The sequence below is a fragment of the Thermobia domestica genome, chromosome 9, assembly GCF_964235325.1.
Source record: "Thermobia domestica chromosome 9, izTheDome1.hap1.1, whole genome shotgun sequence".
NCBI classification, from domain to species: domain Eukaryota; kingdom Metazoa; phylum Arthropoda; class Insecta; order Zygentoma; family Lepismatidae; genus Thermobia; species Thermobia domestica.
In genome coordinates, this window is record NC_137462.1 from 99,986,848 (window position 1) to 100,008,381 (window position 21,534).

The window sequence follows — 21,534 nt, forward strand, 5'->3', positions numbered from 1 at the left end:
GGTCAATATTGAAGTATAGTTTGAATCAGTGTGTAAATACAGATATCGGATTCATAGTCTGAAGTAAGCAATCATTCAGATAATATCGTAAAAAGGTAGAGCTGACACACTTGGTCCACCAAGAAAGGCAAGAATAGCTGTTCGTGTTATTGCACATATATTTCATGTTAACACAACATGCACTTATAGTGATTGGGTTATCAGTCACCCCATGTTACCATCCACCGGTGTATGTTACCAACGGAGGGTTTTAAAAACTTCGATGAACCTAATGGGGAAATGTGTTTATTTGGAATTGATGTAAAGGATCCATTTCAGCACAAGAGACTATATGAAACGTGATCTACTGTTTACTCTGTAACTGAATAATTTGATTTGTATTCATGTCCTTTGCCAGCAGCGAGGCTATAAAAACTAGATCTACAGTAGCGAGAATCGAACCCAGGACCTCGCGCAACAATGATCGTTCCTGGAGCATCAAATACGCTACAATGGGTCATATCCCAATTCTCTGCATTTACTTCTATTTTAGTTCTTTTATTTAGTTTTCTCTGCATTTAATTCTAAACCCATGTCCCTGCGAGCGTTTAATAAGACCTCTGCATTTCTTTCGATTGTTCTCCTATCATCCCCTATTATATTTACATCATCAGCAACGCCATAACCTGGTGAATACCATTCAGCTCTACCACTGGTGAAGACGCTATAAGGAAAATCAAAGCCAATTTAAAGAAAAAAATATTTTAACGTTCCACTGATGACCTGATGAATGAATATGATGGATTTGGTGGAATGATAATGTGGAGAAAATAGGGAGAAGCCCGAAAAAATTAACGGATACCACAAACACACATGACCTGTGATCAAACCAGAGGTAAGCGTTCTACCACTGAGCCACCGTGCTTCCCTCCCCATAATTCTCTAAGAAAATCTAATATTTCTGTGATGCAGGGTTGGCAAAAATAAAAAAAAGACGGTTTTTTGGGGATTTAAACTCGGTTTTTATGGTTTAAACTTTTTTTTTTTTTTTTTTTTTTTTTTAATAATTTGCTCTATGTATTTATATCACATATGGACAGAAACAAGTTTGATTCGCCTTGGTGTTATTATGCAACTATCGGGTTATGTTGGAAGGGGTCACATAAGCTTAAAGCGGAATCCAAACCGATTTTCGGCTTACATCTGAGAGAAATTGTCCTCCATTTGAATTCGAAACCGGAACTAATTGTCCACAAATGCGATACGTCTGCCGACTCACTCACGAAGGACTCCTGATAAAAATACATTGTTTTGATCTTTATATACTTGTTAATATAATTGTCAAGAGTAATTTCAGAAGGACTAAAAGATAAACAGTTGCACAAGTGAAACCATTATACAGAATTACACATGGACAATTTCAAAGTACTACAGAGTACAGAAGAACTAATTTAGTCCAAGTTAATTCACTACGACTTTTATTAGTCCAAGCTAAAGAAATACAATGACTTAATTTGCATATCAGTAAGAAAAGTGAATAAAGATACGAATTAATTGAGTCCACTTTGACTCTGACCCATTTATACATAAATAGGAACCAAAGATACTTCTGATTTCAATAAATGCCTATCGTTTGGTTTGTATGACCCCCCACACACACACAAAAAAAAGGGGGGACGGCATTTCGGTGTATTTTATCAACAGTAAACGTTATTAAAATGAAACAGTTTTTAGAATTTTTCTTTGATTATAATTGCATAACAGGAATAATAAATTATATTTTTAAAAAATCACAAAAACATTCATAATTTTTTTTTTTTTTTTTAAAAAGGTTGCTTTTGTAGTATAATATCTTTGAGTAATGAATGGGGAATTTAGGTCTGAATATAATACGAATAGTATCAGGAGTGAAATGGGATAACTCACAAATGTGTGTTCATCAAGATTTTACTAACACTTACACTTACACTTTTACGAAAATATTTCGTTTTTTGGTTTAAACCACCTTGGTTTAAACCAGCCAACCCTGCTGTTCTGTAACAGTATCGTATTTTGAGACTCGAAAGCAACTTCTAGATTTTGTGACAGTCAAGTAATTTAAATAATCATATTGAACATTCAGACATATGCATTTTTTTTTATCTTGGTGAAGGGAGAAAATAACGGGATGGGTTTGTTGATAAGCTATTCCTTCATGCTTTAATAAATACCTACATTTTCTTTTTTAAAAAAATTGTTCCAAGATAGTATCTTCGGCAAATCCAACTCTTAGGCTGCATACTATGGTAGAAGAACACGATGAAAGAGTTTTATTTGCATTTTTTCACTTAGTTTCAAAATTCATTGTGAATTTAAAAATATCGCGGTATCTCCTCCACGGTTTAGAAATTAAAAAAAAAATCTACTTGTATTTTATACTAATCTTACAAGTCTTTTATGGCACAAAACCATAGATTTATCTTCTCCATACATATTAGATAATACACTTTCCAATCTTCCCCAATAAAGCAAAAACTCTCCCAACTGAATTTATTGTATTGATATTTCAAAAATAAATAAATAAATAAAATCTGTTATATTGAATCGTGACTTTCGCAGAAAATGGCGTGACTATATAGCTTAATTTTGACAAATTACTCTAATTTCGTTTTATCAATAACAAAAAAAGAAATTTGGGTCACACCCATTGATAACGCCGAAAAGAAATAATTCAGTTAAAACTTTTGCCCATACCAGCCTTCTATACGTATTGATATTTTTCATGTTTCTCATCATTGCTGGATACTTTAATCTTCGTGTAAAAATAACTTTGATTTATTCAACCTTATTATATTCTAGTACAGTGGAGCTTTTTTTTTTTTTTTTTTTTTTTTTTGACTGACGACACACACTAACTGATCGCATACCACACCGCGACGCACTTGTTTAATTTCATTTATAACAATGTAAATACTCTAATAGAAGCATATATTTCTATAAATAGTGATTATGTAGTTAAACTTATTGGTGTCCCTGGAAGCGATGACATATCATTCCGTCTCAAAATGGACTTCAAGTAATTAATTAAAAAACTTCATTTTAAAACTCCAAATTTTCCCGTCACTCTAGTGTCGGGACAAGCCAGTTGGAAAGCACTGTGCTAGTAGACTGACTGACCTTTATCGGTTGTACTTTTTTAAACCATTATCAGTTGCACTTTTTTTTTTAATTTATGGAGTAAATTTTTCCTTATAGGATCTACTCATATGTGCAACGGCTTCGTAAAAAAAAAAAAAAAAAAAAAAAGTACGAAGCAAGAATTCACAAACAAGTAATGTGATTACGTACACTCATGTCCAAAATGATTGTCGTATAACTGCCTTCTTGTAAGAATTTAATTTGAAATTGATTTTACAGGGTACTTTTAATACTGACACTATATGTATAATCGAGAAATGTATATTTGTGGTACATTTCATAAGAAAATAATTATAAATATGAAAATTAGAATGAGTAAAACAAAATATTGCTAGATGGACAAGAAAGTTTTATTTTCGTTTTATTGTTCTTATTTACTGCTCTTTTGACATGAAATTTGCCACATAAGTGTCTTTGCTGATTATACACATACTAATGTTGTAAGAAATACCGGGCTAATTCGTTATCAAATTATATTCCTACAACATATTTATAGACATGCGACAATAATTTTAGACATGAGTGTACTTAAAATGCTACATACCTCTTTTCAGATTTTTAGCTTCTGATCTTTTAAATCTTTTTTTTTTTTTCTTTCTTTAATCTTGTAAAGCACTATTTTTTAGTCAAACTATTGTTAAAATGATAATTTTTCATTCAGGAATGTGGTACATGTTTTGACAAAGAGTAACTACCAAAAACAGCACCTAGGACTACACGATGGATTAGTGTTGAGTTTAACGTCCCTTTCAGGAGCGAAGCTATATGAGACGGGACCTACTGATTAACGTGGAATCCGAACCACATGAGCTCCCACCGGGAATCAAGCCCGGGTCTGCCACGCCAAAAGAGCGTACGCTAACCGCTTAGCTATGAGGGAGCCCACGATGGATCAGTGGTTGAATTCTGGCGAAAAGTTCTCGCTTCGTTTCCAAACCCAGTATGGTAAAATCTCACTTCTTATCACAAAGATTTTCATAAACCAAATTCCTTGCATTTATCATTTATTGGCTCTTCTGGTCTGCAAGTCCACATAACGGCAGAACATCTCCCTGCCTGGTTCCATCTCAAGACATGTGAGTTTGCGGTGGACAACATCATGCTCGTGGGCTTTCCTCGCGGTGTTTTCCCGTTACCTTACACATTGTCATTCCACCAATTATTTCAAAACTAGTAACTTTCATCAACAATCCGTCTTGTTTAGACTGAAGGTCATAACCGTGGGATGTTCATATAGAAATTTCAGTTCATTTTATGAACAACTTCTCGTGCAGGGGTATGTAATAGGTGATGCACCTAAAACGAACTGTAACTGCGATCTCAGGGGTTGGCTCGGGGAAAAATACCCTAGGAATTATGAAATTTCACCGATCGGACTCAACCTGGGTTACCAGTATTTTCGTGGAGACTTTCAATCCTATCCTTCTGAAATTATTATTGATCACGTCCCGGAAATCGATTTAATACCTTGTTCTTCTAACGCACTGGACATTTCTCGTGTTCACCAATTCTAGCATATTGATAGTTGTGAAGGAAATTAAGAGAGATATCTAGATCTTCATATTAAAAAAAAAAAAAAAAAAAAAAAAACGTATCTAGAACTCGCCAAAAAAAAATACCGCACTTAAGAGTTTTGTCGTCTAGCTCTGACTGTGTACGAATACATAGGCTTACTGTTTTGTAAATGCTAGAAAATTAATCGAGAAAGAGAACGGGTTCTTAGATACAGTAATATTTTGAAGAAGCAAAAAATAACCGTGGCTAAGGAACTACTGAACACTTATGTAAGTCAAGACGGATTAGGAAATCAAAATGTCATCTTACCTTCACTGTTGTCTGTGGAGGATCTGGAGCATCGGAATCCCATTCGGAGCTCAGATCATCACTGGATGCCTCCCCATATTCGGCAGGCCATGGGACCTCCAACAGGGACTTCTGGTATTGGTCATAGCCCGGTGAAAGAGGGGCAATTTGGTTGTAAGAAAAACGATGAGCCATTGCGCGCCTTCTCGTTGCATGACCTCTGACCTCAGGCCCAATAGTCACCTCGACACGCGGCAAGGTGACACATGTACACTCGGGCATTCCGAACTTACCCCCGTGGATAGAAACGGAGGGAAACTGGGAAGCAGCCTTTGAACTGAGAGAGCGCACAGCAACAGAATATCTGACTCATTGAAGTCGGACCTATTCGCATATAAGCACGCACAGCATAATCTCTCTCTCTCTGATAGGGAAATAAAACCTAATTTTGGATCTTGGAAAAAGAAAGAAAAAAAGTCCTTTAACAGTTCGTTAACATAAGCGTTCCGGTTTCTCCTTAGCAAGAAGTAACCACTCACTAAATTTACCCACTCAAAAATTCGAAGCCACACTTCTCACAAACAGCAACAACTATCTTGAATAATCTTTAGTACTCATTTTCAATTGGTTTTGTTTTTAAAAAGTTGTTGGATATTTTTAGTAACAGATGTACTGTAGGGCCGAATATAAACAAGTCACTTCCCTAATTTATATTTTTAAAAAGAAAATCCAAAACATGACAATTCACTAATAAAGCATTTCCGTTTCGGGTATTAGTTTCCCTTCATTTTTATGGTGAGTTACTAAAATCCTTCCACTTGAAATAATTTGAACAGTAATATATAGTTCTCGTATTTTCCATCCTGTTGAAGTTTCTGTTACTTGAACATTCCAGTTTAAACACTTGGAAATTAAACATATAGAGACGATGCACCAACACGATGATAAACCACGAACAACTTATTTTATAATACTGTTCATTACTTAACACATAATATTATGCACAAACTTATTTCGTCCACTAGACCGAAGGGGGAAAAAAATAATTCGAGAATTTCACTGAATCACAACGTCCTGCAGTGAAAGACTGTCAGAGAGAAAAAGGTAAACAACGTAAATCAACATATAAGTTTGGTAATCAGAGCGTTCGGCCCTTGCACACAGAATACAATACACACACAGACGAACACTGAGGAGTCTGGCTAGCCTATCAGCACGTGGGATGGTGGAACAGTCTATCGGTGCTTCATTCAGCTGGTGGTTCCGTAATTAGTAATTACCTAGCACTCACAGAGTACAAGGACAAACTTCAATGTGTTATCTCATACAACACTCTCAGCAAGTAACGCACTGAACACGAACGTCAAGACGTGCTTGTTGAAACAAATTCCACTTGAAAACAAAAAAAGGCTTGTAACATTAAAAAAAGAAAAAAGAAAAAAAAGTATAGCGAAACTGAACGCAAATGACAAGGCGTTTATACTGTTACCGTTTACGTATAACACTTCATAGATCTTGACGCATATTGTGTGTTGTTTCCGTACAACGTTTATAAATGTACGTCCGCTGTATCTCCGATATGACTATGTGTGTGTTTGTGTATGTGTGTGCGTGTGTGTGTGTGTGAGTGTGTATGTATGTAATGTTGTTGTGGTTGTATTCAGCGCAATGCGACGTTGCTGATCCTTTTCAAAAATCTCCTTCGGCAACGCGGTGTTGCCATATTAGTACGTGAGAGACATTAGCTCTCAATATAGCCAAGAGAAGAAAAGAAAGGAAATACATAAATATATATCTGAGTGACTGACAATCGATTACAATTTTGTGTGTTGATGCCGCCGCTTTCGTTACATTACATGCAGCGATTATTCCTACAAATGGAGGACTTCCAATCGTCGATGAGACAAGATCGTAAAGCCAAACCCACTTTGAATTGCAAACAGGGAAAAAAGTTCTTCACTGAACTGACCATCCATCCTCTTTCGCAACTTAACTCCTCCTTATTTTCACCCAATTTTTATTCTCTTTCAGAGCTGTTATTTCTGTTTTCGCTTCAGTAATAAGAATATACATACTTTTAGTATAGATACCAGGCAGGCATTCTTCCAGAAAATTTTGTTCGGGGGAAAAATCAAAATGTCACGAGGTTGCACTGGGAAATTACCTGCTAAAGAACGTATCCTGCATATGATCTTAATATAATTTTATTAGTGACATATAAAATTACAGTAATGACATAATCTTAATATAATTTTATCTTAATTCCGGGAGGCCTTCTCCTCGAAAGTATGCCTAGAAGAAACATCAATTCGATGGTAATAGTTGTTCTTCCCGTAACTGCGCTTGTCATTTCAAGTCCTTCAGAATACAAGTATCCCGAATATAGGGTTGTGGTTTTCTCTGATCTCGATTTTCTTTTGAACACTACCTTAGACCACGTTGTCACTTTACATGAATTTTGTAGTTGTCATTTAAAAAAAAAAAAATAATCTTGAAACACCACAATATTTCTCCATGTAATCATAGTCTTGAAAGTGACATACAACTTTGTTTTTTTTTTTTTTTTCATCTTGCAAGGAGTGAAACCATGTGCAACTTTCTGGGTCGTCTTGCTTGCTACCTGGTATCGCCCTCTCGCTGACAAAGAACAAAAAAAAAAAAAAAAAAAAAAAAACAGTTTCGCCGTTTCCGAAACAACGGGTTCTTTTGGACAGGAAGGAGAAGCGCGACAAAATACACGCTTTTAAAGAGGTTCGCTATTTGTCCACTAGAGTGCATTTTTATGAACGTACAGTGAAACTTCGTGTTGGCCTAAAGATTATTATTTTTTTAGTCGATTTTCGCAACATGGTATTATTTTAAGGAAAGAGAGAAAATTTAGACCGGCACAACGGAACTTCTAGCATCTAGGGAACCCATGACTTGTTGTAAGTTGAAAAAGAAACCTTTTCTACATTACCGATATCTCAACAAGCCCTTCTCAGTAAAAATAATGCATTGCAAAACAATGGTTCTCCTTCCCTAATCTTTTGAGAAGTATTAAAAAAACACAGCAGTTCATTATTCAGGAAACGACTGCATGTGATTCAAAATGTTATGAATAAAGAATGAAACATTAAAATATTCCAAATAGGTTAACCCAGGACATTTTTTTTAAAGGCCATTCCTCGATTACACTAGTTAACAAAGGTTTTGTTACATAAAAGGAAATACCTGTTCTTAAAGGAACTTTTTGCGCTGAATTCGAATATGCACTCGGTTTTTCTTTATCACGTACGATTTTCCCGTAAAAGAGGGATTTTCGGGAAAATCCCTCAAAAATTTCCCTTTTCGTTTATTTTACACCCCAAGATCTTGTCCCCTTGCATATACTAACATAGAAATTATACCTAAGTATACTTTGATTCATATTTAACAAACCCTCCAAGTTTCGTAATAATCGCTTTATTCTTTCTAGAGAAATAAATATGTTTGTATGTATACTGTGTGTACTGTTTATTGCACCTTATAGTAATGCTTTCAGATCTCTTAAGTTGAGGTAAAACGTTTTGCTTTATTACCACAAACATATATAAAATATAATACAATATAATTTACAAGTGTGACAATTTACAATAAACAATAATACAAATGTACCAAAAGGTCATGAAAAGACAATCAAAACTATCACAATATATGAAACTTCCATTGGGTTACAAAAACGTACACTACTTCCTTCTTTTGTAAGAAATGTTGCATTCTCTAACAAGACCCCAACAATAGTCCCCCATCATTGAAGGATCACATCGTCCTTGGTACCTTTTCTCCATTGCCATTATATCTTGGTGGAATCTTTCCCCCTGTTCGTCGCTGAGAGCACCTAGGTTAGCAGGAAAGAAGCTGAGGTGGGAGTGCAAAAAGTGGATTTTTAAAGACATCCTACAACCCAACTCTTTGTATTTCTGTATCATGTCCTGAACGATTTCTGTGTAACTCTCAGCTTTGTTATTGCCCAGAAAGTTGCGCACAACACACTTAAATGCTGTCCAGGCAGCTAGCTCAGCACTGTTTAACTTGCTGTCAAAGCTATCATCAAGCATTAATTTCCTAATTTGGGGACCAATAAACACTCCCGCTGAAATCTTAGCATCACTCAGGTTAGGGAACTTATCTCGCAAATACTTGAAACCTTCACCAGATGTGTCCATGGCTTTGACAAAGTTTTTCATAAGTCCTAACTTGATATGAAGTGGCGGTAGTAATATCTTATTAGGATCTACCAAAGGAGCGTATTTGACGTTGCATTCTCCAGGTACGTAATTCACTCTAGGTTCCCATTCCTTCACTTCATAATGTTTGTCATCAGCTCGGCTATCCCATAAACATAAAAAACATTGGTACTTCGTGTAACCGCACTGCAGTCCTAATAAAATACCAACTACCTTGAGATCACAACATATTTGCCAACAATGGTCCTTGTAATTTATAAGATTTAGCAAAGTTGACATGGTGTCATAGGATTCCTTAATCTTCACTGAGTGCGCAAGTGGTATAGAAGGTTTTTTATTTCCATTATGTAAAAGGACAGCTTTAAGGCTGACCTTTGACGCGTCGATAAATAACCTCCATTCTTCTGGAACGTAAGGAATTCCTAGCTCCGCCATCAACCCATTTATATCCGTACATACGCACACATTATCTTGCATTGAGAAATAGCTTGAAAATTGAACATGCCTTTTCCTGTACACTGATATGTTCGTTTCTGCATCCAATAAGTTCCACTGCTGGAGCCTTGATCCCAGAAGTTTCGCCTCTTGTTTTGTCAGGTGCAAATCACGGACTAGGTCATTAAGTGCACATTGCCGGATGAAATGTGGCTCGCGAACACAGTCAGGGATGAACGTTGGATCCTTGGATGTACACCTTGTCTCAAAAAGGTTGAGCGCATTCTTTATTGGTATTTTGAGGCAAAAATTTTCTAAGTCCAGCTTCGGGTATCTTCGGGAAAAAGTAAGCCAGGTTCGAACCTCCAAGCCAGCCTTTGCAATCGGGAAAAAGTTTGCAGATGTGTTTTTCTTCTTTTAAATATAATAAGACTTGTTACCAAGTGTTTAAAAAAGCAACATTGATTGAAATACTTAATGATACAATATTTCGAAACCTTTTTTTTTTTAATGTTAGCACATGCTTGTTTGTCATTTAGCTCTCCATACGTAATGGAACATTTAAATACGTTAAGGAATCTTTCCATATGTAAAAGAATGCTCAAAGTTAAGAAATAGAACATAATTATCGCCTGAGTACTAAAATAAAAGTCAAAGTAGAACAGAAACAGCGTTTGTAATGGATATGAATGTCATAATTATCTTGAGATCCGTTACACCTCGCTAGAAGGTTGTGTTAGCTCATTGGTAAGCTGTCGGATTTTAAATCATAAGGTTGAGGGTTCGAATCCCGTCTAGGCTAATCCTTTTTTTAAAATTATATTTTCCGCAATGCATGAAAAATTATATAAAATAATTACATTAGAATACATAAGTTGTGTATATATAACATAATCATTGCAGAACATAGTAATTATTATGTTTAAAATATAACATCTGAGATAATTTTCACAGTAGGTCGGTATTATATATGAGGATGTAAATACAAGTTAGGAAAATCATTTAATAGCAATAAATAAGTTATGTAGTGTATTTATTTGCATCTATTTGTCATACAGATGTAACTTCTCAATATTCTCATTACAGCATGTCATTTACATTCGTGAAATACAATATATTCCTACGGATATAGAAAGTGTATAAACAGAGTACCCAAAGTCGTATCCTGCTTCAAGATACATAACTTTTCCCGATCCCCTTAACGTCACGGGAAGAAACACAAATTCTCTTTAGAACGGAATGTCGTTACTTAGAGTCTCATTCGAATACGTTGAATATGCTTTTGTATATTCATCTCTCTCTCTCTCTCTCTTTCGCTTTGTTTATGTGTCTGTGTATGTGTGTTGCGGAATATCCCAAGTTGAATACAACATTTGCCAAGTATATGAGGATCATTGTCATCGAATACCAGAAATTGAAAATCGTATTTCTTCAGATTGGGTTTGCGTGTTCATGTTAGCTCACTGGTAGAGTACGGACTTGCCAATAAAGAGGTCTTGAGTTCAAAGCCTACAGATAATTATCATTCTTTTGTTGGTAGGATTGCACAGAAATCGGATACAAGGAGTGGTTTACTTCTAGAAATATTTTCAGAAGCGTTTAGGTAGCCCTGAAAAGGGCTGTTTTCGGGAGTTAAGGCTGGGACATTAATATTGTGTCCAAGACCCTTCTGAATTTATTACACGCTCCATTCTTCTGGGCATGGAATCTATTACATGGGTGACAAATCTATCTCCTTCCCCTACCTCCAGCCATGCTTCGGAAACAAGATGCCACAGGTCATCCTGAGTTCTTGGTGGATCTGCCTCAGGTCAACTTTCCCTTAGAGTACGCTTCACTTCTGCCCACATATTTTCCATGAGATTGAGGTCTGCTCCACGAGCGGCCAGTCGATTAAATCAATCTCAGGATGCCCTGCGAACCATTCCTGAATCACACGGGAAGTATGTATTGGCGACTGGTATTGCTGGAACTGAATTACACCATCAGGCTGAAATACTCGTACAGATAGCACCATGATATTACTGATAATGTCTAAGTACTGAGCATTGTCCAGATGTCCTTCAATTCTATGAAGCTGTCCTGCTCCGCGACTGGAAATCCAACCCCAACATAAAATAGATACATGGCCACTGCGATTGCAAGCAGCCACATATCCATGGTCATATCGGGTGCCTCTCGGACGATACACAAAACGGCGTCCCTCCTTTGATGTTGTGAATATGGATTCATCTGAGAAAACTACGTTTTCCCAATTGAGACCCACATTCGCCTGTGCAAACGCGAGACGGTAAATTTTGTGGTCGCCTGAGAGTTTTTCCTTCACGGCAGCAACACGGCCACGTAACCCAGCATGACGAAGCCTTCGCAGAGCTGTATGCTTACTACCAGGAAAGAGAGAAACTTCCCTTAGCTGTCTAGACGTCCTTAGTGGGTCTAACCGGGCTTCGTTTACTAATCTCGCATCTTGGGCTTCGGTTGACACATGCGGACGACCAGGAGATCGTAAATTATCAGTCTGACCTGTAGCACCATATTTCCGAATCCATCGCCTTCCTGTAGAGGCCGGGACACCTACTCGCCTGCTAGCTGCAGTTGCAGAATAACCTTCCAACTCCCATAAAGTAATTACTGCTGTACGTCTATCCATAGTTACCAATGTTCTGAGCTGTGAGAAGGAAGCAATAGGTAAAAGCTAGTACCTGACGTGTGATTGGTTACTTGCACGACACGCCTATTGTGGGGAACAGCGTTGCCAGATCTAGCATAATGATGCTAGATCTAGCATAATTTGCATGTCTCTAGCATCTAGCATCTTGCTTTTAGCATCCTGCCCAAATCTAGCACAATTTCAGCAAGTTTATCAAAAAGCCGTAAAACCTGAAGATGAGAAAGAAGTTGGTCGTGGGAAGAAAAAGAACGGCAGAAATGTATCCTCTTCCATTGATTCATACAGTCGGTAAACCATACAGGCAGTCTTATTTTTCGAAGTAAGTTCGAAACGTGTTTGGGCTTTTTTTGTGGCTCCACCCAGGGTTTTCTAATCCTTTAACTCCGACGCATGGGCGGAGCTATGGGGGCCATTCTCCCCCCAACTTTTTGACAACTTCACCATCTTTATTTCTGACTTCATGATCATATTTATTCCTGAAATGACAGCTCCGAGACCGACCAAAAATCTTCCCCCCCCCCCAGCAGACGATTCCCAACTCCGCTTATGCTGCGAAGTAATTTTCTTTCAAAATATGTAAACAAAAACTTTGCATTCATTTATACGACATATACGCCATTGAATCTGGCAACGACTGCATTAATTTAGTTGAGTTAAAATTTTGGTGCGTGAAGTATTGAGTTCTATCCATGCATTCTTGCTCTCTGTGTATTTTAAGTTACGTTATCGTATCTCAACTTCGTTTTTTTAAACTCCTGAATTAGTAATTATGAGGATCTAGCATAATTTGACCGAATCTAGCATAAGTTCGATCAGGTTTTGGAATAATTCCGAGCTGTGAGTCTGGCAACGCTGGTGGGGAACGACTTGGTCAACGACTCGCGAAAGAAATCTGAAAATGGTGCGCCGTAATAATAATATTAAAAACAGTTTTTATAAAGGAATATTAATACATACGAAAAGCTGTTTAAAGAATGAATTGTTATACTGACTTTACACGTATGAAAACATATACCATATACCAAACAGATTGAGCGATATGATGATAGCTGTTTTGAGACAAACACTTTCGAAGTCCAACTTCGGGTATCTTCGGAAAACAGTAAACTAAAGCTGCTGGTTCGAACCTCCAAAGCCAAGCTTAGTAATCGGGAAACGATGTACAGATATGTTTTTCCTTCTGTTAAATATAATAAGACATGTTCAAATGGTATTAAGTGTAGAAAAAAGTAACATTGAAATACTTAATGATACAATATTTCGAGACTATGTATTCACACTCTCGTTTCGTCATTGTGATTTCCATACGGAAAAGAGCATTTACGTATGAGCTCAGTTATATTTCAGAAGCAGCTTCCGAAAAGCGGTCATATTAGCTCAGTGGTACACCACCGAGCGCTTAAATCGTGAGTTCGATACCCGTTCAGGTGAAATTCTTTTATGATATTTTACTTTCCTCAATGCATGAAAATTATGTAAAATAGTTACATTACAATTCATCAGTTGTATATATCAGTTGAATATATATATTCATATCATCAGTTGTATATATCAGTTGAATATATATATTCATATCATTTCACGACATAAGTAATTCTTATCTTTAAAATATAACATCTGAGGTATTGACAGAACGTCGGTGTGTTATGTGTGAATATTGAATACAAATTTAAAAAATCGTGTAATAGCAATAAATAAGTTATGTAATGTATTTATTTGCAGCTACTTTCATCGCAGATAACTTCTCAATATTCGCATTACAGCATTTAGGTAGAGCATTTCGAAAATCGGATCGTGGTCCAAGACAAAAAACTAGCTAGCCCCAAACTGTCACGCAAGAAATTCGCGAATCGCAAAAGTAAAGTGAAGAGATTGAGAGCGGCAATTCCTTAATCGCTCTCTCTCAACTCTCTCTTATCTGCATTTATACACATAAAAGTGTATGTATGTATGTTCCAACATAACTCATGCATGCCTAGAGCAGGGTTTCTCAACCTGGGAGTCGCGGCCCCTAGGGGATCGCGAAGATAGGCGGAAGAGATAAATATAGTTAGAATCTAATACCAGAAATTATTTTTAAATATTATTTTTAATTTTGTTCTGATAAGCATACTTTTATTTTTTATACACACTGTAAAGAACAATAAAAAATAAGTCTACTGAACATTTTCAAAGGGTGTAGAATTCGTGTTACTATTCGGTTCAAAGTCTCTTGTCGTCGCGAATTCTGTCGAGAAATTTGAAGCTTAAAATATACAAAACGATAATCATGCCTGTTGTTCTGTATGGTTGCGAAACATGGTCGCTTACTCTGAGGGAAGAACATAGACTGAAAGTATTTGAGAACAAGATCCTTAGACGAATATTCGGACCCAAGAGGAACGGGAATGGGGAATGGCGGAAACTTCATAACGAGGAACTACATAATTTATACGGTTTACCCATTGTTAGGGTCGCCAAGTCTAGAAGGCTTAGGTGGGCAGGTCATGTAGCTAGAATGGAAGAAAGTAGAAACGCTTTCAAAATCTTGACTGGAAGACCAATCGGAAAACGACCATTAGGAAGACCTAGGCGCAGATGGGAGGACAATATTAAGATGGATCTCGCTGAGATAAGAATACAAAGTAGAAGCTGGATCCAATTAGCTAAGGATAGAAGTCAGTGTAGAGCTTTTGTGAACGCGGCATTGAACCTCCGGGTTCCATAGGCCATAGAGTTAGTTAGTTAGTAGAGTTGTTTAAAAATGAATTTAAATCAAAGAGGTATGATATAAAACTAATGAGAACTGTATATAGAAATACTAGAAAAATACACATGCAACAAAACCTGCACATTGAAATACAATTAAAGTTAAAACCTAATGAGATACCTAAGCATGGTGTAATTTCACTAGTGCAGCAATGTCCGGTTCAATCTTCATGACGAACATTATCAAACCATTTTCAACTGATAAGCGATTTCTTATCTTTGTTTTTATGTTTACCATAAAAAAAACACACTTTCGCACAAGTACGATATAGCAAATGGAATTATTACTTTTAAAGCAGCAATCCCCAGACCAGGTTATTCTTCTCTCCTCATCAGGCAGAACTTGTCCAAGTCTTCGTTACAAAAAACCAGTTGCAAAGACTTGTAGCATGATCATTCTATTATTTGGTCAAGAAGTTGTGGACTTAGATCGGATACGTTAATGGCCTCTTCAATGAAGGAGTTTAACATCCATCTTGAACCAGCACCTTCGTCATTGGGAATATAGATATTACAGTTACTGTATCCACTGTCAGTGCGGGGCGCCGAAAAAAGGGGCCACACATTTCGGAGGAAGTGTGTTACTCATGTTAGGAAAGTACATGTGCACATGTGTAAAATAGAAGGAAAAACGTAATAAAATGTGCTCAAAATTAAGGAAAGGTAGGGCTTATTTTGAAAATGTTATTGAGCTTCGTGCCAACCATGGTGGTGCTTCGTAGCTAGTCTGTCGACGTCACTCATATATACGGTGACATCGTACTATACTCTCGCCCCGGGCACTGATTTTCCATGGCACTGTTCACTATAAACAAAAAAATGGATTCTACTATTATAGAAATAGGTATGTTAAAAATCTCACACAAGCTTATTATAAAACAAATTATAAAAGGGTCGCTGGCAAGAGCGTGTGATAAAAGGGGATCGTGATAGGAATTAGATTGAGAACCACTGGTCTAGAGTAATTTTAACCACATTTCTTATAGTTTCAAAAAGATTGCTGTCGGGTTACCTATGGTGAATGGGAGGGGGATACATATAAAAGATTGCTAGAAAATGATCGATATTAGATTCATAGTTTTCGGGGTCGCTTAGATAAATAGTGAGACTTTCAATTTCGCTTAACTCCGATTAAGCTCTCATTAGTAGGGATGGGCACGAACGACTTTTCTTTGAAACTCGACTCGACTCGAAACAGACATCTTTGAGGTCTACTCTTGGACTCGGCGCGAAAAATATCTTCCAACTCGACTCGGATTAGAGTCAAGTCGAACCAAAACGAGCCAAATCCTGTGTGTAGTCCTACCTAGACAATACATAGACAATATTTATTCTATCATCAATTATACTACTGTTACTACAAATAATAATAATAATAATAATAATAATAATAATAATAATAATAATAATAATAATTATTATTATTATTATTATTATTATTATTATTATTATTATTATTATTATTATTATTATTATTATTATTATTATTATTATGACAACACCGTGTACAAACATGAACAATAGATGGTTAGTAAAGGAATATTAAAAGCTAGTTGACTGCCGACGTCGGTAGTCATGAACTCTACAAGGCAAAGATATCGTTCATTACTCTAAGCTGTAAGCGTCGGTGGACTACAGATGGTCAACTATTGACCTCTCGCCAGAAATTGGTGGCCCCGCAGCGACGATCCGTGGTGGCCCAAGTTCCATTTTGAAAACTTTACCACCAGCAGCAGAGACGCGATGAAACGCCAACGAACCACAAAATTACTCTCCCAAAATATGTCAAAATGCCTATATGTGTGATTTGTTTATATTTAGGTGAATCAAAAAAACACAAAACAAATACCCGGGGTGGACGCAAACTATCAATATTACGATTACTAGGCACGTGTTCTCCTGACTTCCCCACGGAAACGATCATAAAAGGCTTGGTTGTTGAAGGATAAATCATTGACGTCTTAATTTAGCCAATCAGACAAACCCCTACATTTCGAGTTCTAGAAGGTGATACCATGAACCGTTTCAGATTTATTGCTTCCTGGTGGAGTACTATCCATGAGCAAAATTTGAGCATAATAGCCGACATGCATCTTCGGTGCCTCTTATCTTTAGTACAATTTTAACCAGAGATGGTGTGGGTCAATGAAAATTTGATCCACGACCCACCATGACCCACTATCACCCACCACCCAAATGCCCCATTGGCCCACTCTGACCCATCAACCATCGTGATCCACTCTGACCCACCACCAACTATGAACCACTCTGAACCATTGTTACCAACTCCGACCCACCAAAACCCATCGACATCAACTCTGACCGATGGCCCACGTCCTCCTCTCCATTGACTAAAGAGGTTACACTTGTAATAAAACAAGACTGTGAAATTATCACTTATCGGAGTTTGAATTTCTACCGTCAATGGCTCAAGCACCTCTCTGTTACAATACTGGTGGGTCTGACCTTTACGATATATAATGGCAAAGTGTTTCTCATCTTCCAAATTAAAATGAATTTAAATTTATCATATATAATTATTTCTTTGTTGCCTTACAGACACATTTCAGTAGAAAATAGGGTGAAATTTGAAAGTTTCAAATCAATGAAAAGTAGACCAACGTAAAAAAAAAAAAAAAAAAAAAAAAAAAGAGAGAGAGAGAGAGAGAGAGAAACTAATTTTCTATATAATTAAGCATGCCGTACTAATTGAAAATGCCCATGTTACAAATTTTATGGCCATTTTTCTCTAACTTTATGGCTTGATTGCCTTATGCTCGGAACGCTCCATACATTAAACACCAGCTTCAGCAATTATAAATAGAAAGCAGTGGGTATAAAATTCAAAAAGAACTTTAGTATGCATTACTCAATTTGTTTCTCAACTAATATCAATCGTTTTCGATTATTTTTACAAATCAACCCACTACCAATTTCCAATATATAGAAAATGCACCCCCGTCCCCCCGCCCATAAAAGATAATTTTAAAAAATGCCAGGACATATTTTCTTTATTTTTAATAAAGAGTTATATGTTGAATTTCAGCTCTCAGTTGAACGGCTTGTAAGATACTAAATTTTTCGCAAAAATTCGGACTTCTACTCCCCCTAAGGATATGTATTATAATGAAAGTGACACGCGTATGGTAACTTCCCAGTTGGGAATGGAGCCTGATTATATACCAAACGTCAATTCATTTGACTTTGCAATTTGACCGTGATGATTACGCAGACATAGTTACTTTCAATTTTTTATGATACATATCCTTATTTCATATGTTACAGATGATTCAAAAATATTTTTTCAAGCAGTTAGCTCCTCTAGAATCTCACAGGCTGCATCCAGAAATCCAACTCCTACTATCCTATGACAATCCAAAAGTGACTGAACTTTTTTTTATTAGGAACAAATGACAAAAGAAAAATGGAGATCTTGAAAGTAAAATGTAGAAAAGCTCGGTGCCCCCAATAACTACATATTTCTCCACCCCTTCATCCCGAACTTAAAAATAAAACTTAATTCGAATATGGTTAATTAGTGAATTTATTACAGTTAAATTCCACTCACTACATGCTACAGCTACAACTATGTAACAAAAAATAACAACTGTGAAACATGTTCTGAATTACTATTAGATTTCTTACGCTATTATTAAACATATTAGAATAGTAAAAGAGGATTGTTCGTGAAATAGTATATTTGCTCTTGATTTATAACTTTTTCATACGGAAAAAATTAAAATATTGTTCAAGTTTTAAACTTTGCACTCTGCAAATATGTTGCCCTCTAGGCAATGGGACTAATGTGAAATATGGACTAATGTGGACTAATGGGAAATGCTGCACTGTTAGCGGCGCTGAAAACTTACGATTCGATTCTAATATCGAATGATTTCGATATCTTTATGTCGCTACGTAACCACCCTGGGTGCTAATGGAAGCTTAATTGGACTTGAATTGAAAGTAGAACTATTCACCTAAGCGACCACGAAACTATAGATTCGATACTAATATCGACCCGTTTCTAGCATTTTTGATATGTATCCCGACAGTACTCTTTTTCCAGACTGTAAGAAATATAGTTAAAATTGCTCTAGATATATCAGAATTATGTTGAAATACACACATAAATCCACTTTTATATTCTGTATAAATAGAGAGTGAGCGAGCGAGCGAGCGAGCGAGAGAGGCCGACTCAAGGCATCACCACCCCCACATTGCAAAAGCATATATCAGGAATTGAATTGAAAATCTATGTAAAGACTTTCTGCTGTGGCATGCTTCATAAGGACAATTCCAGTCTGCTCACGTGACCTTTGGGGTTCATGAATTTTTTTTGCGAGCGTTCCGACTTTGGATTCTCTGTTTATACCTTCTGTTTATGCATCGAATAACTTTTCAAGAACATAAATGACATTCTGTATTATGAATGTTGAGAATTACCCTCTATATGACAAATAGCTGCAAATAAATACACTACATGATTTATTTATTGCTATTGAACGAGTTTCTTAACTTGTATTTACATCCTCATATATAATACCGACCTACTGTGAAAATTATCTCAGATGTTATATTTAAAACATAATAATTACTATGTTCTGCAATGATTATGTTATATATACACAACTTATGTATTCTAATGTAATTATTTTATATAATTTTTCATGCATTGCGGAAAATATAATTTAAAAAAAAGGATTAGCCTAGACGGGATTCGAACCCTCAACCTTATGATTTGAAATCCGACAGCTTACCAATGAGCTAACACAACCTTCTAGCGAGGCATAACGGATCTCAAGATAATTATGACATTCATATCCATTACAAACGCTTTTTCTGTTCTACTTTGACTTTTATTTTAGTACTCAGGCGATAATTATGTTCTATTTCTTAACTTTGAGCATTCTTTTACATATGGAAAGATTCCTTAACGTATTTAAATGTTCCATTACGTATGGAGAGCTAAATGACAAACAAGCATGTGCTAACATTAAAAAAAAAAAAGGTTTCGAAATATTGTATCATTAAGTATTTCAATCAATGTTGCTTTTTTAAACACTTGGTAACAAGTCTTATTATATTTAAAAGAAGAAAAACACATCTGCAAACTTTTTCCCGATTGCAAAGGCTGGCTTGGAGGTTCGAACCTGGCTTACTTTTTCCCGAAGATACCCGAAGCTGGACTTAGAAAATTATTGCCTCAAAACACCAGTAAAGAATGCGCTCAACCTTTTTGAGACAAGGTGTACATGTTGATGTCGATGGTTCATCAAGGTCATGATCATCATCAGAGTCTTTTGGCCATATCTCTTCCCAGTTGGTAGGGGGCTCGGGAAGTGGAAGTTCATCCCCGTGCGGAATAGGTCTAATTGCGGATTTAACGTTGGGATAACTTATTGTGTATTTGCTTTTTTTAGAATGTCCCTTAACTACTGTGAGACAAAAATAACAATCATCCAGATGGTTGGTGGGTTCTCTCCACACCATTGGTACAGCAAATTTCATGAACCTCCGTTTTCCTTTGGCCCATGCAAGTAAAGTGACGTAGCACGACGCACAAATTATGTTGGGTGCCCAAGTTTTGTCCTGATCTCCCACACGACATCCGAAATATATATAATATGCTAGTTTCACCGATGGCGTAATGGATCTACACTGTCCTTTAACTACAAACTGGCCACACACATAACAAAAACTATTTGGTGAGTTAACACACGAACGCCGTCCTCTTGACGCCATTGTACTGATCACAAACTAAACTTCTGGTCTTAGTTGGGTATAATGCCGTTAAGATCAAACATGAAAGCACTCTTAGCAGCAAAGACAACTTTGAAAGTGAAGTAGTGTTAAACCACACGTCAATATAAAAATGTACAAAACTCCCTCAACAGGTGTCAAGAACACAAGAAAGAAAGAAATGCGCGGGGGGAGGGGGGAAACGATACCGTAGTGGAAAATTCAGACTGCATTAGTTCATTGTTGTCAACAATGAGTCTGTATTCCATTCTTTCTTTCTTTTGCATTCTGTTACATTTGATAACAAATATTGATAACCATTTCGTGAACAAAACGAAAAAACTTGGAGAATTGGATATATATGTATTAAGATATACATATACTGTACGTTTAAAAAAAAAATACGTTGGAAGTACATTCTATTTTTATACACGTTTCTAATTTACAGAGAGCAATACAAGTGTGTTGTTGACTATTGTAAATATTCATTTTTATGTCTGTGTTTGTAGTAATAAAGCAAATCGTTTTTACCCCAACTCAGGAGATCTGAAAGCATTACTATCAGGTGCAATAAACAGTGCACACAGTATGCATACAAATATATTTATTTGTCTAGAAAGAACAAAGCGATTTTTACGAAACTTTTAGGGTTTATTAAATATAAATCAAGGTATACTTAGGTATAATTTCTATGTTACTATATGTAAGGGGACAGGAGCTAGGGGTATAAAATATCTGAAAAAGGGAAATTTTTGAGGGAATTTCCCGAAAATC

General features: G+C 36.3%; 1 protein-coding gene across 2 annotated transcripts in view; it reads right to left on the reverse strand.

Moving 5' to 3' along the window:
* The window catches only part of IP3K2 (Inositol 1,4,5-triphosphate kinase 2), a 409,624-nt gene that overhangs the window by 186,945 nt on the left and 201,145 nt on the right, over nt 1-21,534 (reverse strand). Inside the window, exon 1 of one of the 2 annotated variants that reach the window (XM_081771603.1) lies at nt 4,981-6,555. The exons of the other annotated variant lie outside the window; for it this stretch is intronic. Within the exon in view, the coding sequence (XP_081627729.1) occupies nt 4,981-5,241 (261 nt within the window). The 5' untranslated portion in view covers nt 5,242-6,555. Of the gene's footprint in view, nt 1-4,980; nt 6,556-21,534 lie in introns of those variants that run through there. 2 annotated transcript variants of the gene reach the window in all.